The 22,155-nt window shown below is 43.4% G+C and overlaps 3 protein-coding genes across 8 annotated transcripts; 1 reads left to right on the plus strand and 2 right to left on the minus strand.

Moving 5' to 3' along the window:
• The first annotated feature begins 2,568 nt into the window (after window positions 1-2,568).
• Window positions 2,569-18,004, plus strand: mrtfbb (myocardin related transcription factor Bb). 4 transcript variants are annotated; one of them, XM_076170927.1, is made up of 14 exons: window positions 2,569-2,886; window positions 6,270-6,335; window positions 9,707-9,762; window positions 9,842-9,920; window positions 10,122-10,280; window positions 10,549-10,736; window positions 11,107-11,247; window positions 12,201-12,448; window positions 12,828-12,984; window positions 13,080-13,961; window positions 14,990-15,094; window positions 15,174-15,305; window positions 15,403-15,463; window positions 15,554-18,004. In XM_076170927.1, the coding sequence occupies exons 1-14, from the start codon at window positions 2,787-2,789 to the stop codon at window positions 16,000-16,002; spliced, it is 2,823 nt and encodes a 940-aa protein (XP_076027042.1). In that variant the 5' UTR covers window positions 2,569-2,786; the 3' UTR covers window positions 16,003-18,004. The 4 variants fall into 4 exon arrangements, with proteins under 4 accessions (XP_076027042.1, XP_076027045.1, XP_076027043.1 ...); XM_076170930.1 differs by having other exon boundaries at window positions 15,177-15,305; XM_076170928.1 differs by having other exon boundaries at window positions 9,845-9,920.
• Window positions 18,005-18,016: 12 nt separating this feature from the next.
• LOC143016558 (uncharacterized) lies at window positions 18,017-20,057 on the minus strand. 3 transcript variants are annotated; one of them, XR_012965536.1, is made up of 6 exons: window positions 19,849-20,057; window positions 19,481-19,636; window positions 19,235-19,360; window positions 19,003-19,146; window positions 18,614-18,761; window positions 18,061-18,495 (listed from the first exon to the last, which is right to left on the minus strand). XR_012965536.1 is itself a non-coding variant. In XM_076170953.1 (6 exons), the coding sequence occupies exons 2-6, from the start codon at window positions 19,626-19,628 to the stop codon at window positions 18,387-18,389; spliced, it is 678 nt and encodes a 225-aa protein (XP_076027068.1). In that variant the 5' UTR covers window positions 19,629-19,636; window positions 19,849-20,057; the 3' UTR covers window positions 18,061-18,386. The 3 variants fall into 3 exon arrangements, 1 of the variants encoding a protein (XP_076027068.1); XM_076170953.1 differs by having other exon boundaries at window positions 19,003-19,149; XR_012965534.1 differs by lacking the exon at window positions 19,003-19,146 and having other exon boundaries at window positions 18,017-18,495; window positions 19,216-19,360.
• Window positions 20,058-20,598: 541 nt separating this feature from the next.
• Window positions 20,599-22,145, minus strand: snrnp25 (small nuclear ribonucleoprotein 25). Its single transcript, XM_076170958.1, has 5 exons — window positions 21,767-22,145; window positions 21,424-21,514; window positions 21,052-21,157; window positions 20,868-20,942; window positions 20,599-20,777 (listed from the first exon to the last, which is right to left on the minus strand). The coding sequence occupies exons 1-5, from the start codon at window positions 21,953-21,955 to the stop codon at window positions 20,720-20,722; spliced, it is 519 nt and encodes a 172-aa protein (XP_076027073.1). The 5' UTR covers window positions 21,956-22,145; the 3' UTR covers window positions 20,599-20,719.
• Between the last annotated feature and the right edge of the window lie 10 nt (window positions 22,146-22,155).

Consider the following 22,155-nt stretch of genomic DNA (forward strand, 5'->3'; position numbering starts at 1 on the left):
TGTTTTACATTTTGGCAGCGACGCCGGCAGTGTGTGCGGAATAAATATAAGACCTCAACCATTTTCATGAGCTGCAACAGATACGACAGAAGCACAGAGAAGACATGAACATACATGAGTCACAGAAATACCAAAGAAAGAAGAAGACGTTACAGATCTGGCAACACTTTGTAATTAGCAAGTGGTTCCTGAAATTTAAAAAGCGCAATTTCCCCAGGTTTTGAATATAGTTACTGCATTAACTTAGGCACAAATGATACATGGACCAGTATGACTCACTAATATTGATTATACTCCTCTCTGTAGACTCCTACATGGCCGATCAGGATTCGATTCTCCCTCTTATCCATGAAGGCCTCGCTCCTCTCCGAGAGTATCCATCCAAATACAAGTTAAGTGCGGCGAATTCTCATTGTGCTCAACCTGAACCAGCTGCGCCTCAAGAGACACAAGCAGGGTGAGCAGGCCTGAAACACATTATTGGTGAGCAAAACAGTCTGATTTACATCTTAACAAAGAAAGAGGAAGGCTGCTCGGACATTGGCAGAAAACATGAGGAATTAGGACTAACAATACCTTTAGGAAGTTGGCACGTAATGAGCGCGTTGCTAGTAAATGACTCAGCGTATGGGTTGATTATGTTTTCACTGTAAATCTTCCAAAGCTTTGCCATTTTGATTTTGATCCTTTGATTCAATGTTGCACATATTTATCTTGAAGAGTTTATGGTCCGTGGTATATGACTTGGAAGCACCTGAAACAACCTGCATGACATTTCTGGTGTGTGTACAGGCATGTAGCAATACTGCGCAACACTTTGCAGATGATTCACTAATTTCACATAATACAGATGTTCTCCTTTGCAAAGTTTTGATTTGAAAACAATGATCCACTTCTTGTCTCCAGTGAAAACAGACTTTTTTAGGGACAGTTTTTTGAGGGCACGCCTCCACAAAGCCCATTTAGTTCGTATTGTCTAGCTGTGTCAGGTCATGGATTGGCACATTTACTAGCTATGTAACATCTGATCCGAGACCTGTAAACATGTTATGGAAGTAAAAAATGACGTTTTTAGTACGTATACGTTTGTCTTAGCGGATGCATTTCTATAGGAATTAACGTCAACTATGTGTCATCGCTTAAACTATGAGAGAAAATATCAAATGCCTCCTTTAATCTCCCTCCGAAATAATCATTATAAAGTCAATGGAAATGCAGATTGATTCAGAAGGAAGGATGTAAATGGTCGGCATTTTTCCTTCATTTTGTCACATTGGTGTAGAACCAAATTTGATCAAACCGTTCCACAGATCGGCGTTGATAGTAACGGTCCATAAAGAGACCGGGGTGTTTTTTCAAACAGAATTTTGTGTGAATGGAAAACATCTTGATTTAATAGAATTTCCTCTGTGGTTACAGAGCTCAGACTTATAAATTGTACCTGACAAAAAGAGACAAACTGCTCTGGGCTGGACGGGGAATTTAAGAGCCCACAGCAGACTTTTTATGCAAAAGACAGAGATGTTTTTAATTTTAGGACAACACAGGTGTTTGTTCAAATATGTTGTTGTTTGTGTTCTACCAAAACAATTTAAAAGAGGAAGGATGTGTTCCCCTTTCCTATTGGGATACTGCTCATCATCCACCGTCAATTATATACACAACAAATATTTTTCTGACTAATGGCTTCATAGTGAGCTGTTAACACACTGTACTGTCTTATTCATTTGATCATCTCCACTTTTCCACTTGCTGTTTACCTGCATACTTCTTGCTCCATTGAATCAAAGGCATTAAAGCAGCACACAGCGATCCTGTTCCCCCGCAGGAATGTCAGCAGGACAGGAAGCATCCCGAAATCTCTGTAGCTTCACCTGGACTTCAGAGCGTTTATGAGACACCAGACTGCTGCTCTTCAGCTTCCGCATATTTCCTAACCAGCGTTCCACATGCGAATCACACCCACTACAATTAGTGTAATTCCCCTTTTATCGCATTTCCTGTTAGTGCTTTATAAGTCATGAATTACATGTTGCCCCTTGGCCCTCAGCCTTCTTCTTTCTTTGAATGTATAAGCACGACTTAGCATTTATTTTGATATTTTCATCCCTTTACATAGATATGTGGGATTTACTAAGAAATATTACAGCAATGAAGATAAACTTGACCTTTGCCTTAATAAATCCGCAGAGTGTTGTAGAGCTAAACAATAATCACTACAAATGTCTAAAAGCTGTATCAAATTGAAAAAAAAAGTTTAAAAATAAGACTCTGTGTCCCCAGGGATGCAGTGTGTTTGCTCATGTCATCATTATTTAGTAGTATAATCATTTTTAGAGAACAAAAAAAACACCCATTTATGTTTCTCATGGAGATTTGCCCACTGAAAACAACCAACAGCTTGTTGTGTTCAACTCTGTGTTGTTTGGCAGAGAGAGATCGAGTCCCTTGCAGAGTGAATTTCCACAAACCAGGAAATATTGATTCATCTTACTGTCAGAAGTTTACAAAATAAAGTCAGAGGTTAACAGAGGTGATTGTGCTTGGAGACAGTAGAGCAGCCTGGTGAGGGTTAACACGAGCAGCGCTGTGTTGTTCCCTCCTCCTGACGTTGACTGAGGGCTCTCGCACACATACACACACTCGCACACACTTTCTCTTGCTGAGGCCAGCAGAGAGCCGGAGAGGAGGGACTCCACGCAGCTCTGAGAGCCTGCTGCCGCTCACTCAGACCCGGGGCTTTTCTCTTCCTCAACCCTCCTTTTCACCACCGGCCTGATCAATCCATGGGATTCCAGACCTGGCAACCAAGCGAACCACCTCTGTCCTCTATGGCCTGCCTTGATGTGGAGACCCCCTCCATCTGCAGGGGTAAATTTAAATCAGGTGCTTTCTTATTCCTTTCCCTGTCTAACTTCCATTCATTTCAATGTTAATAATAATTGTTGTTCATAGAAAGTTCTCTAGCCCTGCTGTGTATGAATCAGAGTAAAGGCTTTTGTCTGGCTAATCTTAACTGATGCTGCAGGGCATTAGCAGGGGGTGGGGGGTTGTCATGACGCAGATGAAGCCCCACCAGGAAATGACCGGGCAACAGTGGCACTCATCAGGCAAAAAGAGAAAATCCTGATCAGTGACCAGTTCATTTGATACCGCTGTGGAATCTAATGCGATTAATTAACAGCTGTGCAATGGATCCTAACTTCTAATGATCCTAACCTATACTGTTCCACTTTTGTTTACAGTGTTAGAGAAGTGTTGATTGTATTCTGCTGTCCTTTTGGAGGTTGTAGTCATAGTGAGTTAGTTGCAGTATTATACCAACAGGTCTTAGTCATTTAATACTTACAACAATTATTACAACTACATGTCACGAGTTAAAACGACACATCACAAAATAAATCTAAGCTTAATAAATGTATGGTTTATTGCAGAGCTGTTAAATTGCTTTACACACTGCTGTGGTTAGCTTTTTCCGTCTATAAGCATAAAGTCCTTGCAGTGATGAAAGAAGATGCAGTGACTGGAATTAGTGGCAATGCTTGGAAAGGCTCAAGTTGAAGATTCAGATCATGATTTCCACTTTTCTAATCCACCTTGCATTCTTTAGCATCACATTCCTTTGGTTGCGCCGTACCTGCACAGCCGTCTGCGTAGTCCACTGGCTTTTTCCCTTCATTTACTCAACAGATTGTGTGTGTCTTTTGACATCTCTGCAGGCAGCGCATTTATTACAGTTGTCTCACTCTTAAGTCTGTAAAGTCACATATGATGGCAGTATAATAACGCAGGCAAAACAGAAGTGCTCGCAGGCGCAATTCCCTAAATACAATGATCCTTTAAGAGGCATCACAAAATCCACCAAATTTCTTTGCACCAGTGAACCTGATTCCAACCATCTGCCAACTTCGGGCTTGTGTATTTTGGAAGACACACACACACACACACACACACACACACACACACACACACACACACAGACACATACACACACACACACACACACACACACACACACACACACACACACACACACACACACACACACACACACACACACACACACAAGCTTTTGCAGGGGGAAAATAAATGTCTTTTCTTTTCTGGGATTTTCTATTAATAACCTTAAAGTCCGAGTTAGACATTCCCCATATCAGTTTTTTTAGCCAGATATTTGGAAGTGAGAAAGCTTTCCAACATCAAAAACAAGAACAAATGCACTGCGACTCACTGATAAGCTTTACTAAACTAAACTAAAAGATAAAATGATTGATGATGATGTCGTCTCCACAAATGTAGAAAACATTGACTCATCTCGTGGATGCGCCCTTGTTGACCCATATTAGCATCAGTTGGAAGGTGTCCGAGACAAAGCATCTAAATCAGCTACTGTATATATTATTCACAATTTATCTTTTGGCTTACTGGATATAGAAGCTTTGAGCTCTTTGCTAAAACGGGATTCTGTTTAGAATCTTTGGTATCCATGACAACAGAGTCAACATAACCCAGTGTCACCCTGTTCCTAAAGTCACATCAGCTTTGTCTGGGACATCTGTAGCCCGTCCAAAACGGCTTTCTAAAATAGAATCCAAAATGAAATCAGCCCAAGTAAACGTCTGATGTGAGACCTCCAGGGACGAGCTGGACACGAGGTGCGTTCGGAATTGGAATTTGCATTGTTAGGACGCTGGGATTTCAGTGAAACCACTTCTCTGCGTTTGTTTATGCTGTGTTGGTGAGCAGGAGCATGAGGCCAGTCCACCTCACAGTGTATCAGCCCCGGGTTCAGACTGAAGATGAGGCTTTGTCATCAGTGTGACACACCAAGACCCCAGGCATGAGCTTGACCCTCTCTGCTCTGACACTGAGATTAAAGTCTGCTATTAAACTCTCATGATGCTATTGATACACATCATTGCACTCGTAAATCTCCTGGCCTGCAGCATTCCTTCCAGGTCACAGTTGATATAAATATTGAGTCAAACCAATGTTTTGCCTTTTTTCTTTTTTTTCTTTCCAATTTCCTATTACGATCTGTTTCAAGCTGCCGTATCCCCTTTGCCTGGGTTTGTAATAGCAAACACAGCAGGCGGGGCAGGCACACTGTGTTCTCTGAGAGTCGACAATCTGCGTGAGAGTGAAACCCTCCCCACCCTCTCCTCCTCGCCCCGGCTCTTGTCGCTCAGCGTTCCCTTGCCCACCAGTGGACGGCAGCGAAAGTCCAGTCCGCTCTGCGTACTACTGGACATCACCCCCTACTCCCCCCGCCCCCCTTCCCCCCCGTCTACCCCCAAAATGTCATGGTTCCCAGGCCTCGTTCTCACAGCTGCCCAGTTTATTTTTGCTGGAGTGAGTCACAGAGGCCTGTTCAGACGCAGCGCCTTTCCCAGGAGAGCTGAGAGAGAGAGCTGAGCAGGTCTCTCTCTCTCTCTCTCTCTCTCTGTGTTTGCGTGCATGTGTGCGCGTGTGTGTGTAGCGTGTGTAGCTGTTTTCCTTGAAGCCACTGAGGCGATTTCACTAGGCAGGCTTTCACTGCGGCGGTGACGATAACGGCCCCGCGTTCCTCACACAGCCGCTTCATTCGTCACCATCACCCATCACCTTCCTCAGTTCAAACAGTTTTTACTCAGCGGGGCTGTGTTATTTTACTGAAATAACATGTCCACGCTCACTTGTTTATAAATGTTTAAACTGGGATCTTACTGAAGTTTACACTGATGTGAAAATAACACCGAGGCTCGTCCAAGTGTCGTACGCAGGGCATGTGCGCAAGACTCAACAACCGCTCCGAGGTATTCATATTTTTGATGTTTGATGTTCCACAGACATGCAGATCGCTGCTCCTCCGTCGAAAGCAAACACACTTTGTAGAAAGACGAAACTTCTGAACGCCATCATTGCCAATTTGAGTTTATACAATAGAGCCTCTGTATGGCTGCTATCTTTGTTTGACTTTACTGTCCATTTGCATTCCACACAGAGATATTGGACGACCTCTCCACGAATCACTAAACACAATTTGAGTCTAGCTGTTGTAAAATGTGTGGTACTGTTTAACCATGCAGGAAGTGAGCGGGATGTCAGTGGCGGTGAACACGTCTGGCTTTGGTGTAATCGTAATGAGAAGTTTTAAGTCCCTTTGTATCGTATGAAGTCCGGCAGGATTCGTGGTTACAGACAGAGCTGGTTGTTAGTCGACTCATCCTAGTTTGTCTCTGAATGGTCACAGTTCACACTCTGACCTGTGTGTGTCTGCTTTCCCGCAGTCCTCCAGCTTCGCTTGCAGCAGAGACGAAGTCGGGAGCAGCTAGCCGAGCAAGGCATTATGCCGCGTGAGTATTCCACCCTCGCCCACCACATAAAGCCTGATATAAATAGAGATTAGAAATATGTCTTAAAACCAGGGTGCTTTGCTCTCTGGTAACCACTCACTCAACATAAAAGTACTCTGTTTCCTTTGAAAGTACTTTGTGGTGTCTCCGTCATCCACATAGTCACAATGTTTGGAGAGCAATTGTGCAAAGACACACAATGTGACAACAGCAGGATCCATGTAAATATATTCTGACTAGTATAATTATCTTCAGTTTCTCTGTGTGTGTGTGTGTGTGTGTGTGTGTGTGTGTGTGTGTGTGTGTGTGTGTGTGTGTGTGTGTGTGTGTGTGTACACAAGAACAGGTATTTTAATTGTGAACACGTTGCACTGTTGCGTGATCCCAATAGTGAGTTCATCTTGTGTCAAGGGTAAAGGAATGTACACGCAACCCTATGGGGGCCTGGACCTCCATATTAGCAGACGTATTACTACACCGTTAACGGCTTAATAATTACACTATTTTGTGTGTGCCGGCTGATTTATTCGCTCAGTAAATTGTAGAGAAACTCCCTGGGGAGATACTGGATGGCAAATAAATTCAAATTATTTTAAAGTAGCTCATTTTTATCCTATTCAGAGTCTATGTGCAGCATTTAAAGGACACCGGGCTCACAGTATGGAAATCAATTTGCTCCTGATGTGTGAAAATGAATGGAAAACACTGGCTGCACTGAATCCATGCAAAAGATGTGTCACCAAGAAGGTAATTCAAAGTGTTTTACAGAGCACACAATGAATTGGACAATTAGAACAGCTTTAAAAGAAAAGCGCACGATAGTTAAGAATAAGGTGAGACAAGTCTTTCAGGGCATTTTAGTGGCGGAAACACATTTACAAGAAAATATGAAGTACTAACTCCACTGTCATGTGACCTGCAGCTCCTATACCGTCCACCTCTGCATGTATTTGAAGTATATCCTCCTGAACTCTTCCCTGTGTCAGTGTTGTGGTTTAGGAGCTCGTCTCATAAAATTGAGACCAAAGTAAAAACAATACAAAAAGTAGAAGGAGGAAAAGGACAAAGCTCTTCCTCTGTGCTCTGTTTTCTCTGGAGAGCCTCTCTGCTCACGTTGCCTCGTGAGTCAGCGACTGGGCCTGCAGCGGAGGTCAGTCGCCTCCTCTGCAGGAAACCTCCTAGTGTTCCTCCTCCGCCCCCCTGCTTCAGCCCCCACACTCGCAGACTCGACGGCAGGTATGCAGCGATGTTTTAGTCCACGAGCAGGAATGTTTTTGCTTTGCTGCTCTTGACGCACTCCCTAAGAGCAACCCTCCCTCCCCCCCCCCCATTCCTGACCAGGGCCATCTTTAAGGTAAATAGTGCTCATCGTAGAGGAGGAGGTGACTCGTTGATGAGCCAGACCGGATGAGTTCACTCTGCATGATCAAAGGGAAATTCTCTGCATGAGGCAAACTCACGACTTTCATCAGTTAAAAATGAACGCTTCCTGTTTGACTCCTCAGAAGTCCTGCTTATTAATGCTGCACTCATGGAAAATAGCAAAGCCCAAACACACACCGTGGTGATGTCGCACAAATTCTGCTTGGAAGCCGATCAATCAGAAGGACTTAATTCACCAAGAAATGGGCTTTTTACAAATTGAACAATTTGGTCCATGGATACACTCATTTTGGGAAATTGGACCAAAAATTAAACTTGCCCCAAACTTACAGAATATGATCCTTGTGTCATGTAGATGCTGTGTTTGAAATGTTAGAGCTCTAGCTCTTTCCTTTGCCAAGATATGGGCTTTTCTCAAAAATGAACAATTCTATCGATGATTCCGCTGGCATGATGTGTGTCATACCCCTTGATAGCTCAGTTGGTAGAGCGGAGGACTGTAGTGCCATAAACCGGGGGATCCTTAGGTCCCTGGTTCAACTCTGGCTCGAAGGACAATTTTACAACAATGTCCTCCGGGACAAATACAATTCAGTCTTATCCTTCACAAAAATGACCAATTTGGTCCATGGTTACACTGTCATTTTGGAGAATTTGACCAAAATTAATTTGCCCCAAACTTACAGAAAATGATCCTCGTGTTATGTAGATGCTGTGTTTGAAATTTTAGAGCTCTAGCGCTTAAATTCACCAAGATATGGGCTTTTTACAGTGTCCTTTTGGGAATTTCGACCTAAATCTTAATTTTCCCCAAACTTACAGAAAATGATCCTCGACTTGACTTTATTTACTGATTTGTAAGCTGGCATCACCAATGCACAGAGGAAAGATTCTGTACACCAGAACACTGTATAATACTTTGTTAGCATATCTCCATGCTGCGTGTCAGACTCCATCAGCACCCGGCCAGACCTCCTCATCAAACAGACATCATTAACTGTTGCAGATGTAGCGGTATTTACTTACTGGATCTGATCTTTATCGTCCCTTTTATTTGGAACAAAGCCTTTGGCAGAAGGATCGGGTTCACTTGTTCCCTTTCAAAATAAGAGCTTGTTGCATCTGACACTTTGGAAGCACACGTGAGGAAGTTTTGCGTTCGCCGCAGAGCCAATTGTTCATTTTCTCCCCTTGGATGTTCCTCCTGTTCCTCTGGTAAATGTCATTTCTGTTATGCAGCATCCCGCTCCATTGGCGCTGCTGTGTCAGCTTCTGTTTTTATTAAGGCAGAGGATGTATTCAGGACATTTTCAAAGCACCATGTTCGGGATTTACATCAGAAATATACAAGCCAGAGCCAAACTTTAACCTTGAGTCATCAGTCTTCTGTGCTTGTATTAGTGCCTTGCGACTTAATTGACCAAAGTAAATGAGGGAAGATTTGTGCAGGTTTCTGCCGTCTGTGAAACACTTAATGGATTGACAAGCTGTGATTGCAATGGGTTTTTGTTTTCCTTCACAATTGAATTAAGGCCCAAATATTTTTAAACCTGTAGCTTGTGTGGTGATGAAGATTTATTTCAGCATTAGAAGAGGGTGACATGTTTGAAAGGTTTTATAAATGCAAATAATTAATGTGTTTGTTCCCATTACAGGGTTTTGTTGATCACTTCCAGCTGCTGCGGCTCCATAGAACAGGCAGTGTATACAGTGGAGATAAATAGCAGTTCACCTTATTTCACTCATGCGGATTATATTAACAAAACAGAAACGTCTTTGTTGTTCTGGAGTTCACTGTTAACAATAATTCACTTTTTGATTAAAGGAATCCTGACATGGCAACCCAAGCCAAGGGAGAATGGATTTCAGTAATAAAAAAACTAGCAGAGGTGAAACTAGGTGAAAACACCTAAATCAGTGATAAAACAGGGAAGACTTGGACCAGAATGCTGAAAAATTCTGGATGTCTCTCTTTCACTTTCTCTCAGCTCTGAAAACACCGGCTTCCTTCCATGAGCAGATCCGCAACCTGGAGCGAGCCAGGGTAAGACATCAAGCGTCAAGCACATCAGCAAATACATCGCAACAAAAGGACAAATTCAGATTCTTTCTTCCTCTTCCAGCAGACTGGGAACTTCTTAAAACACAAACTCTGCAGCAGACCCGAGCGCTCCGAGCTGGTCCGTATGCACATCCTGCAAGGTAAGCGTGCTGTTTGATAAGCCAAACAAATAAGCTTTGCGTTTGTCCAGCTGCAATTGCCTCTTAAATTTGCTTTACAAAGTGATAACCAGATAGATGCGTTTGAAGCAGACAGACCTTTGTGTGGTCTGGCTCAAGCCTGGGGTGAGTCACCAGGCAGAATGTTGATCATAACCGCTGATCCCGTGTTTTGTTTATCAGAGACACACGCCGAGCCCTCCCTGCAGGCCACACAGATGAAGCTGAAGAAAGCCAGACTGACTGACGACCTCAATGAGAAGATCTCCCAGCGCCCTGGTCCCATGGAGCTGGTGGAGAAGAACATCCTGCCTGTGGACACAGAGGTCAAGGAGGTCATTGGTAGATAATCATTATTATATCCTCACACATGGAGTTTGTTCACAGACACAAACAAAATGTTAAACCAGAAAATGATCAAAAACTGTTTGATATACAAGAAGAAGAAGATTGATGACTTTTATTTGTAATATTCTTTTGTTTTTTCAGACCCAAGTCTACTAAAAGTTCTTAACCATTCACATGAAGTTTCCCCTGTTTCTCTTTATGTGGATGACTTGCGTGTTTTACAATAAGCTTAACCTTGCTAATGTGCCGCTGGGCCCTACAGAGGAAAAGGTGACTCAACCCAAGAAGCTGGACGTGTACAACTTCGACGAGGACAGCTGCGGCGCCTCGTCGCCCAATCGGCCATCCAGTCAGGAGTCTCACAGCTCCAGCAGCTCCGCCTCGCCAAAGGATGGTGCTGGGGTTGAGGCCACGCCCACCACTCCATCTCGTCTCAACTCCCCCATGCAGGTGAGATGCAAACAGATGAACACACTCTACATGAAGTGTCTGTGAGTAATAAGTAAAGGTGCCTTAGGTTACAGAACATCACTGGAAGATTTAGTCAACCTCGTCTTACCCCTTTATGAGACAGAATTAGTTCATTAATTAATGTGCACACATTGTTCTAGTCTTATGCTTCTATCCGGACTTACAGCCACATCTCTTGCTCATTCTCGTTCTCTCCTTTTAGTCATCACTCTGTCTGTTATCTGACTGTATATTTTTCCAGCTGAGATGCTTTTCTTGTCGTGTGTGGGTTGATGATTTACGGTCAAAGCAGCTCCACTGTTCTCACCGAACGCTTCATGTGGTTTCTATCTGTCTCTGCTTATCTTAGCCGTCCCCTCCTAACTCCCTGCCCGCATCCGATTTAGTCAACCTCGTCTGCCCCGTCAGTGAACAACAGGGGAACCGACAGATACCTAGACCAATGGCCGCTGCCCCCGCGGCTCCCACAGCAGGAACAGTTCTTCTGAAGGTGAGATTTAGAAGCCAGTTTGATCGAGCGGCTGATGGTTTGTGCAGCTGGACAGCTTGAAGTCTTGTTAAATTAGAATAAAGATTGTTATTTAAAGGGCGAGTTCATTTATACAATTTGTTTCATTCCAGTTCAAGTGAGTTTACACTACGTCTACACATTTCTTACTCAGCTGCTGTGACTTCTGCTACTTGAGCCTCTGATCTATTAACTGTGGGGTTTTAACGCCCTTTCCTTTGGACATGACAAGACACAATGTCAAGTAGAAAACAGCAGGTCTGGGTTTTGTCACACTAAGGATCACGCCAGTTTATTGGTGAACTGAAAGCCAGCGTTCAGCCAAGTCAAACGAAGTTCAAAGAACAACAGGGATTAAAGTACTTTCACAAATCCCGGGGCTTTAAGCTGCCAGCCACAGTTAGTCTTCAATTAGGGTCAAATGACAGGCTCGTCTTCCTCATTCGGGGCAGGCCGTAAGCCAAAACCTAAAAGGTGGGAGTGAAGCAATAAATTGTCCAGTGTGTACCATAATCCTGTTTTGCTCTCAGAACATAGGTTGACCTCTCCCTCCTTTGGAATATGACTGAGGAATGAGTTTAACAAATTGGAGATGACGTGATTGTTTAAACCAACTTGACTTGATGTTTTTATAATTGGAACCTGCTTTTCATATGCCCGGCCATTTTTATGTGTATCCTGTATCGCAGGTGGCAAAACAATAAGGGGCACATCACATCCATTTCCACCATATCCTCATCCTGTAGTTTGCCTCAGAACAATGTTCCACCTAAGCACTTAAAGCTGTAAAATACTTAAACCAGTTCCAAGTCTGCTACTGGCAATGTGAGCTGTACTGACTGATATCTACTGGACTGAGATCAACCCAACTGAAGAAATATCCTCCAGATGGTCCTGTCAGGTTGAACCTGCCCCTCCTTTGTGTTCCTCTGCAGCAAAGCCAGCCCAAGACACTCAGTGATAAAAGCCGCAGCAAAAAGAGCAAGGAGGCCAAGCCACGGGTGAAAAAGTTGAAGTACCACCAGTACATCCCCCCAGACCAGAAGCAGGAGCCCAATGACCTGCCCATGAATTCTGCCTATGCGCGCCTCCTGCAGCAGCAGCAGCAGTTTCTGCAGCTGCAGATCCTGAGCCAGCAACAGCAGCGGTACAGCTACCAGGCCGTCCTGCCTGCCCCACTGCGGTATGGCTATGTCCACCAACACAAACACTCCTTTGATACGCACACAGATACAATTTTGGCTCGACCACATAGTCTACCTTTGTTTTTCTAGGCTGATAACATTTGGGATTTATTACACAGACTGTGCAGCAACCACCGCAAAACTACAAACTGTTGTAGGCTTTCAGTGTTAAGCTGTTGTTTTCAGCAACCCCATTAAAAGGGTCACACCTGTGAGACTATATCTGTCATTTTTGTTTCACCACAGCTGTGATATGTCACAAATACTGCTGTTTGCTGCCCACAGCTTCCTACACAGAGGCTGTTAATTATGAAGAATGGGCACTCGCCTAGACTCACTCATCTCTTCTCCCTTTTTCTCCTGGAATTAAAACAACAGATCAGCAAACGAGGGACAAACCAGCTGTTCAGCCATCACTCTGAGTAGAAACGCTGCATCCAGTCCGCATTTGGTCTCACTGGCCCCTGTGCGGCCCCGACATGCTGAGACCAACCGCAAGCCTCATCATTTACCTGCCAATCTGGATGAGATGAAGGTGGCTCAATACTGTCTGACTAAATGCACCTCATGCATATTGCAGAGTGGGTATAAGGCTGAGAGGTATTTTATTGTAACGTTTTGTCTTTATAGGTTGCTGAACTGAAAATGGAACTGAAACTCAGATCGCTGCCTGTGTCTGGCACTAAAACAGATCTGATTGAGAGGCTTAAAATGTATCAGGAGAACTCCAACATGCAAACTGCTACCGCCGTGGAGATTGGAGCCACCCCATCCGAAAGGTTAACACCACCAGTGTCACCTGTGGTCTCCAAGGTGTCCAGTATGGGCCTGGAGGAGGGAGGTACGGCAGAAAGTCCTGCAAAGCTTTCAGACGCTGCTCCCTGCAAGAGCTCCCTGCAGAGATCTCTGCAGGAGGACACTCCAGCAGAGGCCAGGCTCCCGGAGAAGGACTCTGAGAAAGACAAACGTCTGCACGAGAAGGAGCGTCAGATCAAGGAGCTGATGAGGAAGCTGGAGCAGGAGCAGAGGCTGGTGGAGGAACTGAAGATGCAGCTGGAGGTGGAGAAGAGAAGTCAGCAGGGAGATTCGCCGCCTCGGCTCAGCCCTCATCCAGCTCTCATCCAGGTCAAACAGGAAAATTGGACCTCCACAAACTGCTCAGCTTCCTGTGGTTCTCCTTGTCTGCCAGTGGTGGTCAAACAGGAGGAGGGAGCCGATCAGAGCCACTTAGCTCCACCGCATCATTTCATCATCCACCAACAGCTGCCCCAGACTCTAAATCAGTCCGAGACCCTGCAGGGCATCCAGACTGGAGCTCAGATCCTTCTGCCTCCATCTCACTCTGCCTCAGCAGCCACTATTCAGCTCCCAAGCAGCGGCTTCAGATTACACACCACTGTCAGCAGTGTAGCCGCAGGCCTCATCCAGACTCCTGGACAGATGCCACAGAAAACAGAGAGCTCAGCAACATTGCAACAGCAATGCAGCACTCAGACTCAGCCCATGACAAAGGTAATGAACACTTAAAGTAATGCTCACACTCACTCTAATAAAGCATGATCTGTTTCTTACTCAGTCTCATAAACTAACTAAGGACATTTACTGAAGCATTAGAGTACAATATAGAGCTACTCTATTTGAGTTCTACCATTTTGTGCCACATCACTCAGCGTTTCAGGGGGAAATATTTCACTTTACTCTGACAGCTCTCATTCTTTGCAGGTGAAGATGTTAAATGTAAGAAGACTTAAAGTCATAAAATGTTGCCGTGGGAAAAAAAAACTCTTAGTCTGTCTGTCTGTCTGTTCAAGCGTGTGCATGGGAAAACAAGTTCTTAACTTTGCTGCAGTGTCGAGTTACATGTATTCAGGGGGAAAACATTTTCTGAAGAACTTTGTATCTCCAGTTTGGTGACAGGCTTTAGTTTTTTTTGGGTTGTTCTTGTGTATGTGAGAATTCTGTGTAAATCTTAAATTGCGCCTCATTCTTTCATATCAGTTTAGGCTGCACATCATACATCTAGTGCAGTGTTTGTAATGGCTCAGACTAATCATTTATCATGTCATGTTTGGGGTGTTTTTCAAAGAGGAGTTTCTCTCTGATATCGTTGACACACTCAGTGGGCGATTTGTCTCACATGTTGCCACAGTAATAAAAGGCCTAGGCTGGGTGACAAATTCCTCCTCTAATCACATCAAAAGAGGGCCTCGAGGGAGTTTTGGGTTACTGGAGCAGGTGGTGAGTGAGTGAGTGTGGGCTGACAACAGTGCCCTGACTGCCCCGTGTCTGCACTGTGCTTCAGTCCAACATCAGCTAACTGAGGAGAGAGCTAATGAGCTGTGTTACATAGAACTGCTGGAAGTGGTGTCACTAGTGAGGTGAAAGATGTTCTATAATACTGCTCTATGTACTTTTGTCACCAGGAGAGACAGCATGAGTTTTAATTGGTCCTGCAGAGTGTGTCATAAGAATAATAATGATGATAATAATGAGGATGAGGATGAATGTCTCCATACTGACCTCTACAAATTTTTCTGCAGACTCCGCGGAAAGAAGCGCAACACTTGCTCAACACCCTCTCTGCGAGAGAATGTCCAGCAGGGGGCGCCTCTACCCAGGCTGACCCTACAGGCCCCACAAACAAGGTAGAAGCTTATCCTAGTGTTCACTGTGTAAATGAGGATTTGTATGGGATGTATATGAGAGCGTGTTGTTTTCGTTAAGCAGGCCCTATGTCCCACCCAATCAGCTCTGATGCTGCAACAGCCAAAATGCACAGATGTGTCAAAGTGTAAGGACCCGCCCCCCTATGAGGACGCCATTAAGCAGAGTCGCAGCATGTTGACGACAGCTCAGGTGAAAACTACAGGACAAACAGGATACATTGCAGTACATCAGTATAAGCAGAGTAACTGTCGTCACTCAGGCTTTCTCTGCTCCTTTATTTCTGCAGGGTCCAACTGCAGCCAGCCAGCATATGGACGACCTGTTTGAAGTGTTGATAGAGAGCGGTGGTGAGACACACAGAAGCTTCTTTTCAGGGCGCCATGAAGAAATTGTGATTTTCCCACTGATTAAAAATGAAATTCTGCTCTGGTTTGTAGAGATGTCGCCCTTCGTCAGACAGGATCCCCACACTCTGGACAAGCATCTTCCCGTGACTGCGAGTGTCACCACCCTCCCCATCAACACGGTGCTATCCCGCCCTCCGGCTCTGGTCCAAACGGCTCAGCTGCCTGCTGCTCCCCATAACCCCTCTACCACCTTGGTGGCCCTGGAAACCCTCCTGGATGCCACACTGGGGGTCGACAGTGAGCCACAAACACTTAAGCTAATGGAGGAGCTGCACTGCCACTATGACAATATGGAGGTGGACTTAAACACGGCGCCCTCCAACTTAAACCCACAGAACCACGTGGATAATATGGATTGGTTGGACCTCACCATGTCTGTGTCAGCAGAAGCAGTCGGTGCCTTAGGCACGTCGTCACCTGCAGGGGTCTTCTCTTCTGTTTTCCTGGACGCCCATGAATTGACCTTGAACTGGGACTGAATTCAAGTCTGTGAAGGTTCTCAGTCATAAATGTCATGGTATCCAAGGAAGGTTAACATAAGGCAACTGGACCTGCTAGTAAAGGCTTGAAGATGTTTCACCTCTCACCCAAAAGTCCTCTGAGCTGAAGAGGCCTTACAGATGAGAGGTGAAACGTCTCCAAACCTTTTACTAGCAAGTCCAGCTGCCTAGGATTAACTTTTCTTGGAGACTGAGTTCAAGGTGATCCCTCCTGTTCGACCATAAATGCTTTCTAGGCAAGAGACTGTTAAGAGACGAGCATGCTCAGGGTCCGGGCAGCTTGGTATTATTCTTATCGGGACAAAACATTTGAAATGTTGCTGCATTGTTCTTTTTTGAGGAACTCTCTGATCGTTCTTTGAGGAGGACAAATCTGGTACTGGTTGATTGACACGATTGTACTCTCACAGTCTCACAGTGGAATTAGCTTGAGAAACATTTGAGCTCAAGTTGTCACACTGTTTCACTTGGTACAGTGTTGTGTTGATCATGGTTATAGGAACCAAAAGAGGAAAATGTCCTGATCCTTCTCAAAGAAGTAATAATCATATACAGCAAGAAGCCAGGGACTGATAATAATGATCACTGCCTTGTTCATAAGCAGACAATTACACATTTTTCGTACATTTTTTTAAGCCTATATACGACAAATGCAATCAGAGAACTTAACGACCCTCCCTGTGAATATGAATGGCTCCTGTGTGTGTGTGTGTGTGTGTGTGTGTGTGTGTGAATTTTAAAGCTGTGTCAAAATTGAATATGGAGCGCAATTATGGTAATATGGTCATATTAGACTAATGCACTTAATGTAAGGCAAAGCAGTTTTATTTGTGTAGCACATTTCATACACTGGTGCTTTATGTAAGACACTGAGACTAAAACAACAGCATAAATTGGCAGACTCAAACAAAAACAAAGACAAAACTTGTGGAAATAAAACTGTATGGAGGAGAAGGGGTTGCTATAGTGTTCACAGGCCACAACAAACACAGCAGCCATTTGTAATGCCTTTCAAACCGAGTATGTCATATTTTCAGAGCACGGTTTCCCCTCTAATTAACCGTACTTTGTTTGCTCTGATAGGATGCTTTACAGCACACAGATCAGCTGAATGTTACATTTGCCTTACGAAATCTGGAGCGATCATGACAACTCTGCTATTCGCCAAGTAGGAAAACTGTCAAACGTTTAGCTGTGATTGTTCATTTGGATAGCAGGTGAGATGCTTTAAGTGACTAATGGGACTTCATTGCAAAGTGAGAAGTCACTATTCACAGTTGCTGCACTGTTTGTTTAAGACTCTTGAACTGATGTTGGCCTACAGCTCGGTTTTTGTTATCCAGTCCACTCACACAGTGTCACAGAAGACCTGATCTCATCCAGCACGACACCAAAAGAATAACAATATCCATCACTATGACCCACAGCTCTTTGGTTGTTTGAATAACTCCCATGCAGTGCCATTACCTCACTTCATACTGAATTAAACGTAATGGCTGTGTTATACTGCCACCTACCGGTCACAGTGACAGAGAACTGGCGAAAGCAAATCTGATAAATGTTAGGAACAGATAAGTACAGGCTGTCGGTGTGTCTGTCAGTGTTTTGATGTTTTTCAGATTGCCTGAGACCGCCTATGAATGTTAAAGACATAGTTAAGGAAATGGACTTGGGGGAGAATAAAGACCCCTAAACTCTCACGACTTAAATTGACAAAGCTAATGTCGACCTTTTAAAAGGGAATTGTTTGTCCAGGAATGAAAATATCTCATCTATACTATACTAGTATAATTCAAAAACATTTTGATGCATAGTTAGTATGCCAAATGTTTTGCACATTGTGTATATATGCTACCTTTTCTATAAAATTCAACATATGCGTTATTTTGTAAATACTATTTGGGGGTTTGTGGTATGCTTAGGTGCATTCCCATGCTGCCATGTACTCTTAAGCACCTGTTATTAAAAACCTCAAAAAGAACTTACAAGGAATGATTTGATTTTATTGTGGTGTTGATGAACATACAGGCAGACTTGACTTGAGAACTGATCTGATACACATTTGAAAGTAGTGCAGTCAATATTTACTTATGTTATTTGGTTGTATAAATATATAAATATATATGTATTTTTGTTTTTTTCTAAAGCTAAGCATAAATGTTTGACTCGTATACAAATGTGTCCCAACGCGTATACATACGTTTAGCATACAGACAAGTAACAACACAGGAATATTTGAACACAACTCCTCTACTGATATTCAGTGCATTCATGCAGGGTGAATATGATATTTGTTTTCAGGTTAACTATATTTCCCTCGCAGATGTTTTGGTGTTTCAGACTCCGGGCCAGCTGCTTGCCTGTCAAAGTACTTGAACGTTTTTTAGCAAAGTCCGACACCTAGGACATTTGTGCGAAGTTTTTTTGAACGTCTTGGTGCAGAAAGGAATTAAGCAACAACCGACCACACAGCTGCAAAAGAAGGAAAGAAGAAGTCAAGTATAATGCATTTGCATTTGCTACAGATAATAGCAGGCCCAACAAGGTATTATTATATGCTCATGCAAATAAGTGGAGGGCTGGTGTTTACCCCATAACAGCCAACGTGAAACAGACAAGCCAAGTCAGACTGCTGACAGAGGAAACAACCTCAGTGGTGATGAACTGCTGACACTGGGGGCATTGTGTTTTGCACGGATGTGTTGAAAGTTTTTCCAAATCCAGAATCACATAAGGGGCTGTGAAGGGAGGATTGGGAGGACTCCAATTAATACTCAACTTTTCCTTCCATTTAAACCATTGAAACATTTATTATTCTCTAAATCAAACCAAAATGCTTGCTTTACTCATCCATTAAGATGATCAAGAATTGTTACTCCAATTCAATAGATCAGACCGTGTAATTTCTTTAATATGAATATAGATTTTCAGATTTCATAAAAGCTGCAAATTGTGCAAGCAACACTTAATCTGTTTTACCAGGGAAAGAAGGTGGCGAGTCAACGACGAAAAAAACAGGCTGAGGCTGAGGCTGAGGCTGAGGCTGAGGCTCAGGCTCAGGCTCAGGCTCAGGCTCAGGGACAGGAAGGTCAGCTCTGTCCTCCTCTCTGTCACTGCTACTATCTTCTAATACAGCAGAGAAGTAAAGAAGAATGGTGAGAACAAAGAAGCATATGATCGACTCATACTCACGCAGTTGATTTGGATTCACCTTTCTTATTCTGTACGCCATTGAGGAGGTTTTCTTTTCGTTTCTGGAGCGCAGCTTCCCTGTCAGACAGCTGCTTCAGGCCCTCATCAATGCTGTCAAGTTCATGCTGATTTGAGGCTCCTTCCTCTATTACAGAACAAGAAAGCAGAGGTCTTCTCACTGCTCAGCTCATGTGTAAGACACTTCTATCATCTTGTCTAGAACATCCCACTTTTACTCTGGAACCCCCATTCTTTTATACTTCACCTGATTGTCCAATTTCCTCCCAGTTCTTGCGGAATTCCTTATATTTGCACAGGATTTGTCTTCTTCTGCTGAGTTGTTGCCTTTTGAAGGAGAGACAGTCCAACTCTGCGTTGATCTTCTCCAGCTCAGTGTCCCCTGAGGAAGTCATGGCGGACACTGAAAGGGTGGGATGTGATGTAATGTGTGCAAGTAGGATCACCAGGTTTTGTAGAAAAAATCCAAAATGTAACTAATGTAGTCTTAAGAAGAAGAGTCAGCTCTTTCAATACAGGGACTACACCTATAACTTAACTTCTGAAATCCTAATTACCTTGTTGAAATTGCACTTTACACAAGGCTATAATAAGAAAATGTATATCATAAATTACCCAATTCTCCTCAGCAGCTCCAGGCTTTGCAGTTTGTTATCGTGTGAGGCAAGTGATCAAACTGCGCAGTGACTAATTTATTTCCGCTACCGGGAAATATTCAAATCATTGTGTCGTGAATAACTGCCCTCAGTGTTCAGTGCTGCTGAATCATAATTCCAACTTTAAAAATGTGTTCAACTCTTAATAACTTCACAAACAATAGGCATAGACAAGTAAGGCCTTTTTGTCCTCTTTTAGAATATGGATTTGGTTGAACTGAAACATGTATAGTTTTGATCTATCTGCCTTTGAGCTACAAATGGTCCTAAATTTTCCCCATATAGCCCAATGTTCCATTTTCAGCTGAGGTAATTAATTTAGATCTTCTTCAAATCTCTGGTTCTTTGTTATTTTACTTGTATTGACCTTATTGGACCATAATACATCCCTACCTTCAGGAAGTTCTGCTGCTTCTCATGGTTCAACCCGTCTCAGATAGCAGTTCCAGTTTTTGTGGAAGAGCCAGTTGTTCCACATGTGGTTTTCAGGTATTCTCTGCCTTCAGACTGACTCAGCTCTGTGTCTCTGTTTAATTTGCTGAACCTGTTGCTTACAAACAATCAGGACCTTTAAAAGATTTGAGCTTTAGCTGTTATTCAAACTGCTTCTAACTTTCAGGCCTTCATGCTTTAATCTTTCAGGCACTTGTTCAGCATTCTGCAAAATGTTCAGCATTTGAAATCAGCACATTATGTTCATTATGTTCTTTAAAAAAGCTTTATTTACAGTAGTAGACATTAAAGGTGTGCAGAGGGAGTTGAATTATCATAAGGGAGCACATTTAAAGGCAGCTGTTGTTGTTATTTCACAAAAATGTGATCGCAGAATTTCACTTTTTCCTGAGTTTCTTCATGAACGCGACTTCATCTCTGTTTCTGATCCCGTAGCTGAAAAAGGAGAGAAAGCGACGATGAGTCAATCAACGCCTGTGCCGGCAGAATTTGCTGCTGCAGTTAGTGAGGCTTTTATAGACTTACTCTTTCAGCCTCATTTTGTCATCTTCAAGCTTCTCCCCCTGAAACACTAAATGGTAAGTTCTCCAAACGTATCGCCTGTAAAAGAATGGCGCTAATGTAACAAATGCTGGGTTTTTTTGCATTTAAAAAACTGTGCCTGAGTGCATCTGTGTCTCTGTGTGTGTGTGTCCATCTGTGTATTTACCAGCCGACATGTTTCACTCCGCCCTCACGCTGCTGCTTCAGCTCCATGAATCTGCGAATCGCCTTCTTCAGATCGAGCACGGTCGCATTTTGCACCACCACGATGGCTTAGGGAAGAACATCAGATACTTAAGATACTTTAAGATACTTCATTAATCGTCATTTTGCATGCAATTCACAGCAAATCACATGCAATTGAACACAGTGTTATGAGGGTGATGTGTAATACACAACACCAATGATCTAACAAATAACAGATGTGTTTATAATAATTACATATTATATTGATAACCATGATCCAGATTCATTCACATTTAACCACTATTTTGTCTTTAATGGTGAAAATGAGACAGAAACAACATTCAGCACTTACGCATGACTTCACCATCAGCCTTTAAAACCCTCACAGTCATGGCTTGGCCGTACTCCAAAGCAATCTGAGAATTGACCTCCTCCAGAGTTACCTGCAGATAGAGACCAGGACGTTTCTTTGCATCGCTGAGGACAGGAAAATCTTTAAACCTTTGACTACTTGTCTCCCAAACGCTAGGTTAGTCTAGTAGTCAAACACTGATCACCAAGAGACTGACTTCAAACAGCTGTTCTGTATCTGGCTTTGACCTCTGACCTTTATTAGCAGCGGTGGTCAGGAAGATCAAAACCTACGAAATCAAATCAAGCCTGTAAGAAATAGCACAGATTTTGCGATGGTGAACCTGGATGGGGAGGTCGCAGAGTAACGGGTCCTGCACCAGACGAGCCAGTCCCTCTTCAAAGATATCCAGGATCTCAGAATGCGGCAGAGACTCTTCATCCTCCTCCTCTGCCTCCTCCATCTGAGTCTTCATGTTTTCATCCTCCTCCTCCTCCTCCTTCACAGAATGAATCAGACTCTGCTCCTCCATGTTTCATCGAGCACTTTACGGTCAAAAACACCGACTCTCTTTTGGAAACAAATCAAACATAAACTACTGTAAAAGAGGAAATATATTAGAAGGTTCTAATTTAATAAAATCACTAATAAGCATTTAAATTGGAAAATATTTCATAGGACGAAGCCTGACTGTAAACAAACAGATGGTTGTTACCGTACAAATTACACGCC

The sequence above is a fragment of the Genypterus blacodes genome, unplaced genomic scaffold (genome assembly GCF_046128005.1).
Source record: "Genypterus blacodes isolate CSIRO-AG114 ecotype Tasmania unplaced genomic scaffold, CSIRO-AGI_Gbla_v1 ptg000234l_1, whole genome shotgun sequence".
NCBI lineage: Eukaryota > Metazoa > Chordata > Actinopteri > Ophidiiformes > Ophidiidae > Genypterus > Genypterus blacodes.

Excerpts from the sequence above, each read along its gene's own strand:
- mrtfbb (XM_076170927.1), top strand. The coding sequence starts at position 2,787 with ATGGGATTCCAGACCTGGCAACCAAGCGAACCACCTCTGTCCTCTATG. Across the intron at positions 10,281-10,548 it reads AGAGGTCAAGGAGGTCATTG|AGGAAAAGGTGACTCAACCC; the intron begins GTAGATAATCAT and ends TGGGCCCTACAG. Across the intron at positions 10,737-11,106 it reads GTCTCAACTCCCCCATGCAG|CCGTCCCCTCCTAACTCCCT; the intron begins GTGAGATGCAAA and ends TGCTTATCTTAG.
- LOC143016558 (XM_076170953.1), bottom strand. The coding sequence starts at position 19,628 with ATGACTTCCTCAGGGGACACTGAGCTGGAGAAGATCAACGCAGAGTTG. Across the intron at positions 18,762-19,002 it reads CTCGCCACCTTCTTTCCCTG|CCCCTTATGTGATTCTGGAT; the intron begins GTAAAACAGATT and ends CTCCCTTCACAG. Across the intron at positions 18,496-18,613 it reads TTCACGTTGGCTGTTATGGG|CTGTGTGGTCGGTTGTTGCT; the intron begins GTAAACACCAGC and ends CTTCTTTTGCAG.
- snrnp25 (XM_076170958.1), bottom strand. The coding sequence starts at position 21,955 with ATGGAGGAGCAGAGTCTGATTCATTCTGTGAAGGAGGAGGAGGAGGAG. Across the intron at positions 21,158-21,423 it reads GGCTGATGGTGAAGTCATGC|CCATCGTGGTGGTGCAAAAT; the intron begins GTAAGTGCTGAA and ends TTCTTCCCTAAG. Across the intron at positions 20,943-21,051 it reads GGAGTGAAACATGTCGGCTG|GCGATACGTTTGGAGAACTT; the intron begins GTAAATACACAG and ends ATTCTTTTACAG.